Raw genomic sequence first — 18,560 nt, 5'->3', positions numbered from 1 at the left:
TCCTAATTTTAACTCCACTAAACATCATCTTCCAATCCTGCAAAGATGTACATATATGTCTAACTTTAAAAACACAAATAGCCCCATTAAGCTCAATGGATTCAGGTGCCTAAGTAGTCACAGGATCAGGGCCCCAGGCACCAATCCTGCAATGAGCTTTGTTGCTCCAGTTCACAGAAGTCACTGCAGAATCAGGGATCACCACAATGAGTGGATGAGAACACCGAGCTCTTCTTATGGTAATTTATTGGCACATTCTTTACCGGAGCATCTAAGAGAAACTAATTTTGTACTGTGTTGCAATCTTAAATTTTCACCAAGGCCAAATCAAAATGCAGAAGGAACATTCAAAAGGTTATACAAATACAATTTTTGTAGGCATACCCTAAAGCACTCCTGTAACATTAGCATTCCCAGAAATAATCCTTAATCATTTCTGGATACCATCTGAGAATCCAGTAACAAACTGACTTAGTTTAAAACCAGAAACCTACATCTTAATATAATGAGATTCCTGGGGGAGGGAAAACTGATCTAACAAGTTAAACTTTCATGAAGCATGATTTGAGATTCAGGAAAGAACTACACTAGAAGTCTTGTTTAATCCAAAGTAAAGGTTCAAATACTTATTAAGAATTTGCAAAAAAAACCCCAAAACCTCTGAGATTAACTGTAAAATGATTTAAATCTCTAATCCATTCAAGTTTATTTCATTGCAGTACATGTAATAAAATCAAATGCATACAAATACTTTTGATCTTTATGCACTCAGTCATGTACAGAACAGATAATTATAGATTTGCTCTGTTTCTTGGCTTTAGTTGTATTACATAGTTTAGCCAAAGCAAAATTGCTGAGACATCAGAAACATATATGCACGTCTTTTAATAAACCAAAACATTAACACATTTTATAGCATCACTACTCAAACACTCTTGGATTGTGAATTCATTTCATGAAGAAACTGGGAATGAAAAAGGACGTTCTTAATTAAACAGGATATTACAACGCAAAATGTAGAACTCTGAACTTAGTCTTTTAAAGTAACCTTAATCTGTCTATTTTACTACTTGCTCTTCACACACAAATATCTACATCTATATAGCTTTCTGCCGACAGCCGTGCTTCTAAGAAGTCTGGAAGACAGATCTTTGAACTACCATATGGCATGTGACACGGAAAAAGCACTGACTGTCAAACTCCATCCACCACATGCCAGTTTAAAGAACACGTGAGCAATATTAAGATGGAAGAAAAAACATGTTATAGCTACCAAATGTTTGTAACTAAGTGCACAATCTAATTCAGAACACTAAAGCACTCCCTGGCAGCACATGCCAGGAAAAAAAAAAATACTGAAAATTTCAGTTAGGCAATTAAAGATTTACCAGTTGCTTAATTAGCTTTTTGATCATCTGAAAAAAGTTACATAAATTATATAAAAATATTTACACACTTAATTTGAAAACATCTAATTTTTCTTAAAATTTATTTTCATCCACTACTAGATACAGTCTATTTACAGTGCATTTCTTTCTGCTACATGGACATTCTGAGTAGTCACAGCACTGTTGCCTGGATACTCAAGATTTCTTTGATGCATCTGCTGATCCAAGTGCACCTGCAATGCAATTCCAATTTACTAGTCACATATGCAGAAGATTAAATTCCGCTCTAACAAAATTAGTAAATACAACCCCTTAACACAGATTGTGAGACTACAGTAAACATCAGAGTGGACCTATATTAAACAGAGCTATCATAGGGAAAATGCTAAATTATTCTAGTCAGTTAGAAAATGTACTGCTACGGCTCATGACAATTGTAAAAAACTAAGGTATAAATTTTGCCATCAGCACACGTACTAATCTCCTACTAAGTAAATGGGAATTACATATGCACACCTGATGACAGAATTTGGCCATAACAGAAGATAACAGCTCTCTCACATAGTCTTTTCATTCTGTGTGCTGAAAAAAGTTTAAGGATTTACTTCCTAACTGGTGGGTGGAGAAAACAGGGTTTGCCATATCCCTGCAGTCCAGCATCATGCTTTTGGCAGTGACCATTAGCTAATGCTTCAAAGATCTCACCCTGCACCCCCTTCGCCATACCATGCACCTATCAAGTTGTGAATATTTGAGATTGAGAAGTTAAAAGGAAAAATCAATTTAACTCCTTCCAAAATTCATGTATAGTACCTATTATTTTACACTGAGTTCTTAACACTATTTAGAGTAATCCAAATGTTTTTGTTTCATTTTGAGACTATTTCTCACTAATTTACCACCTGAGATAATTGCAACCACTTGTTCCAAAATTGCTTCCTGTGAAGATGACCTATAAAATGAAAAAAAATTCGTCTGGTCTTTTGCTTCTTTATATTGAAAAAGTATTATATGAGCACCTGGAGGCCCTAACCAGAATCAAGTCCCTACAGTGCCAAGCACAATACAAACATGTAGCAAGGAACTGTCCTTAAGCGTTTATAGTTCATAGATTCTAAGGGAGCAATGATCACCTAGATTGATTTTCTACATAACACAGGCCACAGAACTTCCCCAAAATAATTCCTGTTTGAACTAGAGCATCTCTTTTAGAAAAGCATACAATTTTTATTTAGAAATTGCCAGTGAAAGAGAATCCTCTACAACTTTTAATAACTTGTTCTAATAGATACTTACCCTCATTGTTAAAAATATACACTTTATTTCCATTCTGAATTTAACTAGCTTCAACTTCCAACCTTTAGATCTTTTTATATCTTTGTCTGCTAGACTGAAGAGCCTATTATCTAATTTGTTCTCCATTTAGGTATTTACAGATTGATCAAGTCACTCTAACCAGACAATACAGGGAAAGGGTTGAGGAAAGGGAAATAAATCTCAGAAACATAGAGCTGGAAAGGATGCTAAAAGGTCATCTTATCCACCCCCTCCATACCTTGACTATTGCTGACAAGATGTTATCTAACCTTTTCTTAAAAATCTCCAGTGATGGGAATTCCACAAATGTAACTTCCTAGTACACCTATCTCTTGCTTCTGTTATATTGCTATATTCCGTGCCACTTTTTTTTTTTTTTTGGGGGGGGGGGGGCTCCCTCTGGACATTCTCTCCTCATGCGGACTGCCTGCTTGCACCAACCCCCTCCCAAACACTACTTCAGTGTGTCTTTATCTTAGCCTCATTCCACCTCTCCTCCATGCTCCAGCCTCCCTCTTTTCCATACCCTATCTTCCCTCTCCCTTCAGCTTTCTGAGTGTTTTGCTAATCCCTTCCAAAAAAACAAAACAAAAATGTATTTTTTTAAAAAATCCCAAATATTAAGAGAGTATAGATCTGATCAGTTGCTTTAACTCACCAAACCATATTCCAATTGTTTAATGTTTAAGAGACCAATGCATACCAGCTCAACATTACTAGAGATATTTAAAATGACAAGAGCATGGATCATTTCTGAAGATGAGGGGTTTAAGTAAAGAAGGAATTAAGGGGAAATGGGTTCTACTGTGTGTGCATATGCATGCACGCTTTCACACACTTGTCTATTAAGAATTCTCTAAAAACTATTAAAGGCTAATCAAGCTAAGAATATAAGATTTATTCTCATCTGAGTATTTTTCCACAGGAATTACACACACAACTGAAGAGCTGCATGAAGAAAGCCATGTACGCAGTGTAAAATGTTTAAAAAAAAAAAAAATCAAGATTTAGTCTGTTAAAGCACTTCACTATTGTTAAAGAAAATTCCCCTACGTGCAAAAGATTCCAAACACATCTCCTACCAGGAGATACTGAATATTACTTCATATAAAATATGATCCTCCTTTCCCCATAATAAATTCCCATATCCCATGTACCTAAAGAAACCGATGGACATTTTGGATCATCAAGCTGTGCACAATTTACCAAGTTATATTATTTCCGTCTGAAATCAGTAAGAGCAGGACTAGACCTTGGCTATCAGCAAGCATCTTGGATTTCCAAGGGAAAAGCATATTGTAAAGAAGGGAGAAATCACACGTCCCCAAACGTATCCTAATTAGTTCTTTGAACGTTAAATGTTTTTTTCCCCTCTCTCCATGTCTTGATGCTGGACCTTTATTTAACACGTCATAAGCAAACCAGCAAACATAGGGATTGGTTTAATATTACGAAGAGTTGAAAACATGTCTCTGCTTTTCCATCATTTCTGCTTCTCCTATCCCATCATATATACAATATAAAATGATGTTTACTGGCATGAGAGAGCATCTAGAAGGGGCTAAATGTGTTTTCTCCCTTTTTTTTGTCCAAAGCGTTTGCAGTCTGGAAGTTCTATTGGATCAATCACTGCTCCTGGATTCTCAGTTGCCCATAGTGCCTCCTATGGGCTACAGCTGGGTGACAGCCACTTCGTTACCTCCAAACTCGTCTACTGCAGTGCATTATACTTGGGGCTACTCTTTAAGACCACACAAGACTTCAGCCATGCAAAATGCAACTGCCCAACTGCATATTTCGATGGGGTGGGGAGGAGAGAGTATGGCACTATAAATGCATATCACCTGTGCAGTACTAGATAGTTGCTAAGTTTGCTACAGTTACTCAAGGCACTCAATTTTAAACTTTGCACGGTCTGGTACTTAGTTCTCCACAAGACTGCTTCACACTATTTCTCTCACTACAGTCATGTAGATCAGCAGGATGCTTGTGGTGCTGGTAGGATTCAACTGAACTTCTTAGCATTCAAATACAATTTATATAAAAAGGTTTAGATCCCATAGTGAGATACACTAATACAGTGGTCAAACTTTAAAGATGCCTCAGTTTTGAAAGATTCTACCAGTTAAAGAGACAATACTCCCTATACTTAAATTAGGAAATGCCAACAGAACCAATAATATCTCAAAGCAATAGAAACAAAGTGCTCCCACTCTCTATCATTTTTAGCATAATGAAGTCTTTGGATGAAAGACTCTTGTGTAAGTGTCTGTCAGTTACTGTGGAAATAGATGCAGAATATGTTTCTTTACCACTAAAGTATCATATTCATCTTTAAATCTGGCATTACACGATAAAATAGAAAAATTCTAATTTAAAAACTACTGTAAAAAACATAACTGATGTTAAGGTAAAACTCAGTCTCTGCTCCTTATAAATACATTTAAGCTCATCTCATCTCAAAAGAGGTTTACTTTATCCGTATTTTATTTGCTATTAAGAACCGAGTAGTTTAATTCTGACAGTGAGAAGTTTAGATTTTATAAATTAATTATTGTAAGAATGATGTTTAAAAAGGAGAGAACAAATGTTAAAATTAACAGGTTACAACATTGAAAAATTACTTAGCAAAATTAGTATGTGTTCATATAAAATACAAGTATGAACTGAGCACTCTAGCTCTTATTTGCCTTTTCCAATAATATGCACACCTGACACTCAACACTGAATGGAAATCAGGTTAAAACAAGGATAAGAGAATATTTTAATACTCTGTATAATTGTGACACAAACATAACCAGGCAGGTGCATTACCCATGTCCAACCATTTTCTCAAATATCTCACTGAAGAGGGTCATGGTGGCCTCTTTCAAAACTAAGAACTAGCTGATTGTCACGGTTATGAAAGATGATTGTGCAGGAAACAGTTTAAGAAATATGTAAAATGCTAACTATTAGATTGCAAAACTGTTAAAAAGTGAGACCTGTCACCTGAGGTGAGGCAGGATCTCAGGGCAAATTCAACTGACCTTGAGAACAAAAGACATCTGTGGAGACAAGCACTTTGTTCACTATCTGGACCAGGTGGAAACTTACAAAGACAAACAAACCCCTGGAGAGCTCTCTGAAGAGAGGGCCCCTTGAGCTAAAAGACAGTAGCCTGTAACTGTTTAAGGGCCAAAGAAATGGCCCAGGCAGGTTTTTATCCATTACAGAGGAGAAACTGCAGCAGGGGTGTCTCATGAAAGGTGGATCCCCAGCTTTCTAAATTGGACAAGGGCTGCAAGGACTCAACACTGTATGAGAAATACCTTATTAGTCAGAAAAATAACTTACCCTTATATTTGCTTTTATTTGAATCTCTATCTCAAACTCTGTTAAATAAACTTTAGTTTGGTTTTACTATAGCACAGGGGCCTTAGATGTGTCTACAAAGAGCACTGAATGGATGTGAAACCAGTAAACTAGGGTGCACTGTTTGCATGAGGCAACGGATCAGTGTACACAGCAGGTGCCCAGAAGATGCTCCTTGAAGTCTTTAAACCATGATTGGAGGACTTCAATAGCTCAGACATAGGTAAGGTTTTTCATAGGAGTGGGTGGGTGAGATTCTGTGGCCTGCGTTGTGCAGGAGGTCAGACTAGATGATCAAATGGTCCCTTCTGACCTTAATATCTATGAATCTATAAGGGACTGGGCACTCAAGTGTAACAAAGTGGGGCATGTAAATGGCTAGCCTACAATGGGAAAGAGTGAGGCTTGTGAAGCTCAGAGCAGGGCACCTATATTGTCAGCCGTCAGTAGCTGGGGACAAAGTTTCTCCTGGTGTGCACAAATAGCTCCCTACCGCTGTAAGCGGGGAGTAGTGATTCATTTTGGATACACTGGGTAACCCCAAAAAGTGTTTCTATGATTAGTTTATGAATTCCACTGCTGCAGGATATTCCTGAGAAAAATAATAAAAGGATACAAGAAGAGTACACATTTTAGAAAGCAAAAACATCTGCATTTATACAAAGAAAAAATTTACAAACCTATCCATTGTCATCAGTCTAAACAAATTGATCAGACTGATGTCAGAAGCTTCTCTTCCACGGAATAGAATAAAAAAGATGATAGTGCAGGTACACCTTTCCTTGAAGTACTCTGGTATTTTAAGTGAGGTACAATACTGGATTCGATGGGGAAGGAATTTTCTTCCCAGGTCAAATTGGCAGAGATCCTGGGGTTTTATTTTGCCCCCTCTGGGTCACTTGCTGGCTTCAGCTAGAGTAAATGGTGGCTTCTCTGTAACATGAAGTCTTTAAATCAAGTTTAGAGAACTTCAGTAACTCAATCAGCAGTTATGGCCTATTACAGGCGTGGATGGGTGAGGTACTGTGGCCTACTAGGTACAGGAGGTCAGACTAGATGATCGGGATGGTCCCTTCTGGACAGAAAGTCTAGGTTTACACCGCAATTAAACATAGGGTGACCATATGTCACATTTTGGCCTGGACAGTCCCTTTTTTAAGCCCTGTCCCAGCCGTCCTGACTTTCTGGGGGCAAAATTTGGCATTTGTCCCATTTGCTCTTGCCAACTACTCATCTTGTCAAATATTTAGGGAGGGTGGGCTCAGGCTGGCCCTGCGTGGGCAGGCCCCGCTTAGGCCTGGGGGATGAGAGGCTTGGGCTGGGCCCACTCAGGCCCAGGTGGCTTGGGCTGTGCAAGTGTGGGGGGAGCGGCTTGGGCCAGCCCCACATGGGCCCCACAAGGCCAGTAGCTAACGCCAGCCCCACACAGGGGAAGGGGGGCAGGGAGCTTCAGGCAGTGTCCCCTAGTTAAACATCCACGGCTGGCCCATGTCAGCTAACAGCAGCAGAGACGTCTGGGCTTGGGCTGGGACCCCACAAGGGGGGAGGCTTCACCACAAGCTCTGATGTGCACATGCCATTCTACAGCCCACCAATTTGAGTCCCCAAAGTGATTCAGCTGGGCAGGTGTTTAATTGCAGTATAAAGAACCTATGAGTCTATAAGACGAACCCTCAATATGTTCAAGTGTAGACAACCCCATTGACCACAGTCTCAGTGAGAGATTATGAATCACACAGAACTTGTACATCATCCGTTTGTCGTCGGTCTAAAATATTGATCGGACAGCGTTTGAATTAACAAAATTGCTTCTGCTCCGTGTCTTGGTTCTCTCATTCAAAACAATTCCAGCACCTTAAGCAAAACGGACAGTCATCTAAAGCAGTACTACTCAAAGTGGCGTGGTCCGTGGACCGGTGCCGGTCCACGAGCCATCGGCTGCTGGTCTGCGCGCACACAGGGGTAAAAATAATTGCCAGTCCCCCACATCGGACAGCTCGAGAAGCACTGCTCTAAAAGGCTCCTTAAATACACATATGATCTGCGCCCCTACTTAAACTGGCTTCTCTTTCCACTTCAGTCTGAAAAGCACCACCACGTTATAGGAAGCTCCTCAAGTCCTTCTCCCGTCAAAAAGGTCCTCCCCATGCGCCCCTTTCAAAAAGTAGCCGGAGCTGAGCGGAGTTTTGTCCCACGCCAACTCGCTCGCAGCAACACCCGTGGCACTTGCTGCGCGTGTCGCCGGGCGAAGCAGGCGTGACGAAGACCCTGGAGCGGGCGGAACGCGGCAAAAGCCGCTTCGCCCCCTGCCGTTTTCAAAGGGCAAACGAGCAGATGCTCAGCGCCGGCAGCACAGCGCGGTCAGCCCCACTGACCGTCTCCCAGGGAGGCGGCGATCGCCGCCCGGACCCTCGCGCTGGGGGGGACACACCCGCTTTAGGGAGCGGGTCCCCCCCGCCGCAAGCCGACCCCTGCGCTTCCTCTCTGCGGGGGCAGCGCGGCGCGGTGCTGCCCCCTCCCGCCCGCGCGGAGCCCTGCCCGGCCAGCGGGCGGCTTATGAAAGCGGCTCACTCGGGCAGCCCGGCCGGCCTCTGAGTCCCGCCCGGCCCGCCGCGGGGAGGCCGGTCCCGCCGCCGCCGCCGCCGCCGCCGGGCCCGGCCCCCCGACCGCTGGCTCCCGGGCCGCGCAGCGTGAGCCGCGAAAGGGCGGGGGAGGGGGGCACACCGGGCCCGTCCCCCCCCGGCACGTGCCGGTTGAGGCCCCCCCGCCCCCGCCCCGGCACCTGCCAGCCGAGCCCCTTCCCCACAGACCTCGGGACCGCAGCGACCCGGCACCTGCCAGCCGAGCCCCCCCCCCCGTACCTCGGACACCTCCTCCTCCTCCTCCTCCTCCTCGCTGCCGCCCTCGCTGCTCTCGCTGCCCCCGCTGTCGCTGCTGCTGGCCGGGCGGCAGGTCCGGCTGCGCTTGGGTTTCTGCGGCTTCTTGTGCAGCAGCAGGTCGCAGACCCGCACCAGCCCCCGCGGCGCCGCCGCCGCCGCCGCCGCCGCCGAGGACTTGCCGCCGCTCAGCCCCGCGGGGGGACCCGGCCCGGCCGCGGGGCTCCCGGCATCGTCGCCGCCACCGTCTCCTTCCGCCTTGTCCATGGCTGGGGGCCGCGCCCGGGAGGCACCCGGGGCTGCTGTCGCCGCTGCCTCGGTCACCTCTAGCGCCGGCGCCGCGCCACTTCTCGCGATACTTGGCACCGCCGTCACTAGGGTCGGGTGCCGCCGCCGCCTCTCTCTCTTCCGCGCTCCCTGCCGGGTCCTTCTGCCCTGCTCCTTCTGCGCACGCGCCGCCCGCCGGAAACGCTGCTTACGTCACGCGGCTGGGCGCCAGCCGGCGGATCTCGGACGCCTTCTCTCCGGCTCGCGCCGCCTCGCGCGTCTCCTCGTAGCCCGGCCGGCGCGAGCCCTTGTCCGTCCTCGGCTCCCGTCTTTTCTGAGGAGGGGCGATTCCTCCCCGGACTCCTGGGTTCCTTGTCCCTCGGCGGGGCCGTCCCGCAACACCTACACCCCTCCCTCCCCCCCGCTGAAAGCTCGGCCCGGGAGGGCGTGGGAAAAACCCTCCACCGGCTCCCCTTTCTCCTCCTTCGTGGGGCTAAGCAGGGCAAGTGACCTGTGCTCCAGCCCCACGATCCCGCCCTCCCCCCCCATTTAGCAGGTAGCAGAGGGCTCGGTGCTGTGATCGCTGCACATGCAGAACCTGAGGCACTTCGCTCTCACCTGGCATTTTTCATCTGTAGCTCTCAAAGCGCTTTGCAAAGCTGTATCCCCATTTGACAGGGAAACTGAGGCACAGAGGTGCTGGGACTTGCCCAGGATCACCCACCAGGCCAGGGGCTGTGCTAGGAATAGAACCCAGGGCACCTGAGTGCCATTCCAGTGCCTTATCAACTGGCAAAGCCTGCTGCCTGCTGGGAAGGCGGTATCTTTGACAGTAACATACGCACCCTGGAGTTCATCAGTGCAGCAAGTGCATGCTACACACAGGCACAATTTTTTCCTACTCATTTTGCTTTCATATTAATAAACTGGTATACTCGGTGTTTTTCAATTGTATTTATTGAACCAAATATTCATCTGGAAACTGACATGCTGCATGTCTCACCCTCCATTCTCATAGCCTCCCTGTGCTTCCTTGCAGTCTGTCCCCAGGTTGTATATCCTGGTGAGGGACAGGAAGAGCAGCCTTCAAAAAATCACAAATTGGGCTCAAAATAATCACAATTGGACTAAGAAAATTTAAACAACAAATGTAAGTTTTCTGTAATTATTTTATGGTTTCTGTGCCTTTAAATTACATGTGCTTCATGTTTTCATACTTTTCTCTGCAGCCATGAGGGCTACAAATTTACCTTCCTTCCCTGCCCTCCTCTCTCCTCCCCCCCATAAGCAAGGATTCTCATGCAGCTGGGAATTTAAGAAAAACACCAGCAGCCGTGTTAGTCTGTATTCACAAAAAAGAAAAGGAGTACTTGTGGCATCTTAGAGACTAACACATTTATTTGAGCATAAGCTTTCGTGAGCTACAGCTCACTTCATCGGATCACATATTGTGAGACTCGCAATAATACTGCAAGAGTATGCAAATCTGGGCATGGACTGTTAGACATATACTGTATCACTGAACATATAGTAAATACAGTATAATAAAGCCTTGGCTTAATTGAGGCCCCTAGGTGCTACTGCAACATAATAATGTACATTGCTGTCCTTGGGTATGAACATGGTTCAGTCACCCCTGCAGGACTGATGGGGCAGCAAGTAAAATATGCTCAGGAGTATGAACAGAGGAGCTTTTTCTGTTTTCCAGCCCTATAATAAGCTGGCAAGATTCTGGTCTTGCCCCAAACCAGTTAGCAGGTGTTAGAAAAGGTAGGTATAGCTCTCTGGCAGAGAGAGAGAGAGAGTTAGGGTCCAGCAAAGACATGTTTTTGGATAAACCAAGCTTGAGGAGACAGCTTGGGCCAGAATTTATGTTTTGTTATCCTGAGTCACTTTAGTAATTAAGCTAAAGCCCAGGAAGAGGGTAAGGTTTGACCCTACATAACATATGTGGCTTTTATCGGGAACAGTGTGAACACTCTGCCAGCCTAGGTATGGAAGTGAAAGTGCTCTGCAAAATTTGAAAGGCCTGATTCACTGTAGTCAAAACCTCTGGCAGAATTTAACATTGCTGTTTGAATCCTAACTTGGCTATACTCCATAACCATAAAATGTGTATTTTATATTAAGAGTAATGTCCTTGTTAACTATCATTTATTCAATATTACATATAAGATATATGTAATGAATATTGGTAAAATGGCAAAGTCAAGCACTTATTAAAAGTTAGGAAATGTCAGACTATAGATTGTCTGTGCTGCAGTAATTCTGCCCCTTCCTCCATCTGTTTTCTGATACATTCTTAAATTACATTATGTGCTATATTTCCCCACAAAAAATTAACCTTTGTGCTGAGATCAAATTTGGAAAAAAAAAATCAGTCCAAATGGTCATTCTCCCTTTCCCACCCCATTCCCTGATAAGTGCCTGATCACAGGCATATATTGAAAGAGCCTCCTCAACTCTTTACTGCTACAATAATAATCCAAAAACTGGTGGGAGAGGAAGGGAGGATAATTATTAAGCTTTATTTCTTGTTCTGTGATTTATAATTGAGCCAGACTTTTGGATCCAATTTTCAGGTGTGAGATTTGAAACCTGAATAATAATCTAAATGATAAGCACCCCTGAGAGTGACACAGGCTGTGTGAACCAAAGGGAGTTAAATTGAATATTATAGCCTCATAACTACCAGTTCATTGAATGAGTGAATTCTAATGACAAAAAAGCATAATCGACCCTCCAGGCTAACTGAGGGTGGATCTATGCGGATAAGGATTCCTACCCTTCTTAAGTGCGTTGAGATGTACAAATTAATAGTGCTACTTATATGAGTTAAGTATTATTTTTAACGACAGGTTTCAGAGTAGCAGCAGTGTTAGTCTGTATCCGCAAAAAGAACAGGAGTACTTGTGGCTTCTTAGAGACTAACAAATTTATTAGAGCATAAGCTTTCGTGGGCTACAGCCCACTTCACCTGATGCATAGAATGGAACATATAGTAAGAAGATAGATAGATAGATAGATAGATATACACATACAGAGAAGGTGGAAGTTGCCATACAAACTATGGCTAATTAGTTAAGATGAGCTATTATCAGCAGGAGAAAAAAACTTTTGTAGTGATAATCAAGATGGCCCATTTAGACAGTTGACAAGAAGGTGTGAGGATACTTAACATGGGGAAATAGATTCAATATGTGTAATGACCCAGCCACTCCCAGTCTCTATTCAAACGCAAGTTAATGGTATCTAGTTTGCATATTAATTCAAGCTCAGCAGTTTCTTGTTGGAGTCTGTTTTTGAAGCTTTTCTGCTGCAAAATTGCCACCCTTAAATCTTTTACTGAGTGGCCAGAGAGGTTGAAGTGTTCTGCTACCGGTTTTTGAATGTTGTGATTCCTGATGTCAGATTTGGGTCCATTTATTCTTTTGTGTAGAGACTGTCTGGTTTGGCCAATGTATATGGCAGAGGGGCATTGCTGGCACATGATGGCATATATCACAGTGTTAGATGTGCAGGTGAACGAGCCTCTGATGGTGTGGCTAATGTGATTAGGTCCTATGATGGTGTCACTTGAATAAATATGTGGACAGAGCGGGCATAGGGCTTTGTTGCAAGGATAGGTTCCTGGGTTAGTGTTTTTGTTGTGTGGTGTGTGGTTGCTGGAGAGCATTTGCTTCAGGTCGGGGGGGCTGTCTGTAAGCGATGACTGGTCGGTCTCCCAAGATCTGTGAGATCTAAAACCTCTCCAGCGCATCATCACAGATTTACAATCTATCCTGAAAAATGATCCCTCACTCTCACAGATTAATTTCCCTCAGTCAAAATGTACACCTTTTGAATGTTTTCAGCCAAATTCTGATATTTGACAAATCATTTTTCAAATGTCCAGTTTAACTGGGTAGTTAGAAAGCAACACCCCATTGCAGTACTAGTGGCATTGCCAATTTGGCCACTTATATCTTCCTTCCAATCAGTTCTCCTATTCTGATGGTGGTGACCCCCAACCACATTCAGAAAGTTTTTATGAAGAGGCTCTGCTCCCTTCTAATCCTTCACTGTGGAACTGGTTACTGCTACTCCCCTTCTCGTTGCAGACTGTTTACATCACATTTTTCCACTGCTAGTTCCCTCCCATCCATCCTGGTATCAAACCCTGTGATCAAGCCACAATATAGGAACTAGGGCTGTCAAGCAATTAAAAAAAATAATCACAATCACACTGTTAAAGAATAATAGAATACAATTTATTTAAATATTTTGGATGTTTTCTACATTTTCAAATATATTGATTTCAATTACCACAATGAATACAAAATGTACAGTGCTCACTTTATATTATTATTTTTTATTACAAGTATTTGCACAGTAAAAAAAATATGAAATAGTATTTTTCAATTCACCTAATACAAAATAATGTTGTGCAATCTCTTTATCATGAAAGTTGAACTTACAAATGTAGAATTATGTTTACAATGTCACCTGAAAGTAACAACAGGTGTTTGCATGGCACAGTTGTAGCCAGCGTTGCAAGATATTTAAGTGCCAGATGCGCTAAAGATTCATATGTCCCTTCATGTTTCAGCCACCTTTCCAGAGGACATGTGCCATGCTGATGACAGGTTCTGCTTGATAACGATCCAAAGCAGTGCAGACCAACACAAATTAATTTTCATCATCTAAGTCAGATGCCACCAGCAGAAGGTTGATTTTCTTTTTTGGTGTTTCGGTTCTGTAGTTTCCGCATGAGTGTTGCTCTTTTAAGGCTTCTGAAAGCATGCTCCACACCTCGTCCCTCTCAGATTTTGGAAGGCACTTCAGATTCTTAAACCTTGGGTACAGTGCTGTAGCTATCTTTAGAAATCTCACATTAGTACCTTCTTGGCATTTTGTCAGATCTGCAGCGAAAGTGTTCTTACAGTGAACAACATGTGCTGGGTCATCATCCGAGACTGCTATAACATGAAATATATGGCAGAATGAAGATAACACACACAGCAGGAGACATACTATTCTCCCCCAAGGAGTTCAGTCACAAATTTAGTTAATTCATTTTTTTTTAAACGAACATCATCAGCATGGAATCCTGTCCTCTGGAATGGTGGCCGAAGCAGGAAGGGACATACGAATGTTTAGCATATCTGTCACGAAAATACCTTGCAATGCCGGCTACAAAAGTGCCATGCAAATGCCTGTTCTCACTTTCTGATGACATTGTAAATAAGAAGCGGGCAGCATTATGTCCCGTAAATGTAAACAAACTTGTTTGTCTTAGCGATTGACTGAACAAGAAGAAGGACTGAGTGGACTTGTAGGCTCTAAAGTTTTACATTGTTTTGTTTTTGAGTGCAGTTATGTAACAACAAAATCTACATTTATAAGTTGCACTTTCACATAAAGAGATTGCACTACAGTACTTGTATGAGGTGAATTGAAAAATACTATTTCTTTTGCTTATTATTTTTACAGTGCAAATATTTGTAATCAAAAATAATATAAAGTGCACACTGTACACTTTGTATTCTGTGTTGTAATTGAAATCAATAAATTTGAAAATGTAGAAAAACATCCAAAAATATGTAATACGTTTCAATTGGTAATCTATTGTTTAACAGTGTAATTAATTGTGCAATTAATTTTTTTAATCATAATTAACTTTTTGGAGTTAATTGCGTGAGTTAACTGCAATTAATTGACAACCCTAATAGGAATGTATAGGCTATAGGGAGATTTCTGGTCAGATTCCTCACTCTAGCAAACTATCTTTTTGCTACAACCAACAAACTATTTAACGAGATATGAATTTCATTGTGGATCAATAGTACGAACAAGAGAGCCAAAAATAAATTCCCAAAGAAAGTGTAATTCTCATCAGAACAGGTTTAATTTCAAATGTTTATACAGAAAGGGTGGATATCAGCCTTTAACCAAGATTAAGAGCTTGGATTGAAATTCACGTACAATTGTATAATCAAAAGTATTTTTTCTATTTCCAGGGCTTTTTAATTGCTGATGTGACAATAGTAAGTTAACAACAAGATATTATGGGAAAGGTAATAGCTAACCAATATATTCCATTTTGTGAGGGTATGAGGCTGACTAACTATATGTATTTGTTTTTGTTACTAACATCCTGCTGCAGCAAATGTTTAGATAACACATAGGATGTTTATTTCTCTGTGTGGCTTTTGTTTCAGCTTTTGCTGTTTTTCAGTTTATTTGGTGTTCAGCCAAATGCTATGATGATATATTTAGCACACACAAGTATTAATACCACCTTAACCTGATACTTGTGCTCAGCTAACACTTTAAAGGAAATGTCCGTATTTTCTGGTGTGCACACTAATTCCCCAACCGTGCAAAAATTTACACAGATGCTTTGCCTTTAAATACATGAGTAACTCCATACTTCAATGGGACTACTCGTGTGCTTAAAGTTAATCCTGTGCAGGATCAGGCTCTAAAACCCCATAGATCAAATTCTGGTCTCAGTGTAAGCGGGGGAATAGTCCCGCTCTTGTGGGGAATTTTCCTGGCTTCTGCACTACCCCAGTGAAGTGGGCTAGCGAAAGAATCTGAGTCCTCGCTCCCACTTCCTTTACCCAGTGGCTTCCCTGCTCTTGAGGACTCCCCTTCCACTCTCCTGTCTGGCAGAGTCCTCGTAACCCCAACAAGGCTGGGCCCAGGATTCCTGGGGGGCTTGACCCCCAACCCTGCTGTGGTCACCTAGGACAGGGGCTAGGGTGTCCCCACTCTGGGGTACTCTCTCTGCACTGGGCACTTCTCTGACCCACTGACCATTACATACAAGTTAAAGCAAATGCAAGTTATTTAATCAACAAATAAGGAATAATGGGAAAGGTTAAAGGAAACACATCACCCCGTTCTGTGGCAGGGAACATCACAAACAGTGTCTCTGGAACGTCAGGGCAGTTCACAGTCTGTTCCTTGTAAGTCCCAGGCCTTCTTCTCAGGCCCTGGCTGGGCTGCAGGGATTCTGTGGGTTGGACACTGGCTCTGGTGGTGGCCACACGCTCTCAGGCTCTAAGTGGTAGGACCCTTCTTCCCAGTATCGCCCCTGCCCTGTCGGGGTTACGATCCAAGCCTGGCCTGCAGAGCCTCTTGGCTGAGGTGTCTTCCTATGCTGGGCCCGCTGCCCAAGGTCCCCCTCGGTCTCCCCAGCTGCTCACCGCACCCAGCTCCGGACTGCTCCAGCCCTAGCTGCACCACTCTGTCTCTGCACTGCAGCTGCTGCTCTGCCTCCAGCTCCCTGGGCTGCTTCTTTGGCCCCTCTGGCTGTGGTTGCTGCAGCTCTGCTCCCAGGGCAAGTCTGCTCTCTCCGGGCTGTGCCTCTGGCTTTGGGGCTGCAGCTCTACTCCCAGGACAGGGTCTGCTCTCTCTGGGCTGCTTTTCTGGTCCCTCTGGATCTGGCACAGCTCTGCCCCCCCAGCTCAGCTTGGGCCCCTGCTTTCTCCTCAGCTCAGCCCCACTCTGTCTGAACAAGCAAGTCCAGCTCACACAGAGGACGGGACCTTCCTGGCCTCCTGACTCCCTGATTAGCCTGCTCGCCCTGTCATTCAGGCTGACCTGGAGTATTGCCCTCTCCCCATTGTTCCTGGGGACCGTCAGTCTCAGGGTCCTGAGTTCCCATAGACCCTTCCCCTTTTAGTACTGGGAGCTAAACACCCCCACTGACTGTTAGTAAGGTGGCAACAGTCCCCTTACATCAGTCACATGCATGCATCATGAGTATTATCTTCACTGGTGCAACTGAAAGCACACTTTAGCCCATGTTATTTGGGTGCATCAGACATTTTCTTCGAGAAGTTAAGTGGGTGCACCTCTGACGTGTATCCAGTTTTAATATTTATGGGAGCACAAGGGATAGTTCAAATTCATTTTCAAACCTTTGAGGGAATATAGCAGGTTTACATTTTGCATGGGTGTAACCAGGATCAGACTTTGACCCCATATGTATAGATACAAGCAGAGAAGTCAATCAACAGTCAGTTAGCAGTTAAATGCAATGATCAGTTAGTTAATGAAGATCTGCCATAATTCCCCCCCTCAAAAAGTTCAAAGATTCATTTTAAAAATACAGAGGGGCAGCTAGCTCCTCAGCTAGTGTATACTGATGTAGCTCAATTGATTTCAACTGCACTGATTTGTACCAGCCAAGGATCTGCTCTAAAGCATGTGAGAAAAGTGTCAGATTAGAACCAATCCCATTATTTCTTTTAATTAAAATAATATTTTTAAAAAATCATGCATCTCTTTCTTACCATCCTATTGTGGGAGACACATACATGCCTCCCATACCTCCTCCCTCATGCCAACTAACTTTTCATCACTTTATATAGTGAAATGAGTTGATGCATTGTAAAGCGCAGATACCGCAGTAGGCACTGAGAAGTATGGATATACCCAGAGTTACTCATGAAATTATTTTATAAGACAAGACATTCAAGTCTCAGTAGCCATGTATTAAGACAGGCTCCTATGCTAATAAATGAAAGTGCTTGACAGCTTGATGGATTGGGGTTGAGAGAATCTGATTGTTACAGCTACTGTATCTACTGAGATGGACTTGCTGCCAATCGTTCCTGATATAGTGAAGCACTAAAGATGTTCCTTCAGTTGGATAAATGTATCAAAAGGTGTGGTTATCTGAACCTGCTTGGTGCACAGATTTCTCCATGTCATAGATAAAAGTGTTTGCAGAAAATTGACGTGAAATGGGCTAAAGTTAATTAAAACTGGACCACCATCAAGCATGTCAGAGATACGAAGAAAGGGGCCGTTTAGCCATCCTAGTGACAAATGCTAGTCACCATGGGGACATAGTTCATAGAAAGAAGAGATGGAAAGGATCCATTATATTTCCCCATCATCTCCATGAAGGATTGTTCCCTGAAGGATATTTACAAGTGCTTTGTGCAATCTTCATTTAAATGTTCCAAATGACATATTAGAAGAGTGCTCAAAAAGATCACTTTGATGCGCCACTCTCTAGGACCCTCAGTGAGCTTTTGATTCCTAGGTGGGGTGAAACAGGCATGCAAAGAATCTTGTGTCCCCAGAATATTGCAATAAAGCTGTGCATCTATGTCTAATTTTCACCTAGACAAAGGAGAAAAGCTAGATGATATTGAATCTCTGATGTGCACCTGACGGTATTCCCCAAGATCTTTTATTCACCCATTCATTAACAGATGGGATGTTGAAACTTACAGCATCAGTCATTGCTTAATAGTACTTGTCATACTGATTGACAGACTATTGGAGACACCATGTGATCTCACTGCACCCTATGCCAGGACAGGTCATTGGGGAAAATAATGGTGGTAAAGAAACT

The 18,560-nt window shown here is 43.3% G+C and overlaps 1 protein-coding gene across 4 annotated transcripts in view; it reads right to left on the bottom strand.

Annotated features, from left to right (window-relative positions):
* The window catches only part of ANKRD17 (ankyrin repeat domain 17), a 168,328-nt gene extending 158,924 nt beyond the window's left edge, over nucleotides 1-9,404 (bottom strand). Inside the window, exon 1 of one of the 4 annotated variants that reach the window (XM_038398721.2) lies at nucleotides 8,921-9,404. In XM_038398721.2, the coding sequence (XP_038254649.1) occupies nucleotides 8,921-9,202 (282 nt within the window). In that variant the 5' untranslated portion in view covers nucleotides 9,203-9,404. The remainder of the gene's footprint in view (nucleotides 1-8,920) is intronic. The other 3 variants (XM_043513657.1, XM_038398722.2, XM_043513658.1) reach the window with 3 other exon arrangements.
* Between the last annotated feature and the right edge of the window lie 9,156 nt (nucleotides 9,405-18,560).

This window comes from Dermochelys coriacea, chromosome 4 (genome assembly GCF_009764565.3).
Source record: "Dermochelys coriacea isolate rDerCor1 chromosome 4, rDerCor1.pri.v4, whole genome shotgun sequence".
Classification (NCBI taxonomy): domain Eukaryota; kingdom Metazoa; phylum Chordata; order Testudines; family Dermochelyidae; genus Dermochelys; species Dermochelys coriacea.
The sequence above is the reverse complement of the archived record's forward strand: the minus strand, read 5'-3'. Positions and strand labels throughout refer to the sequence as shown.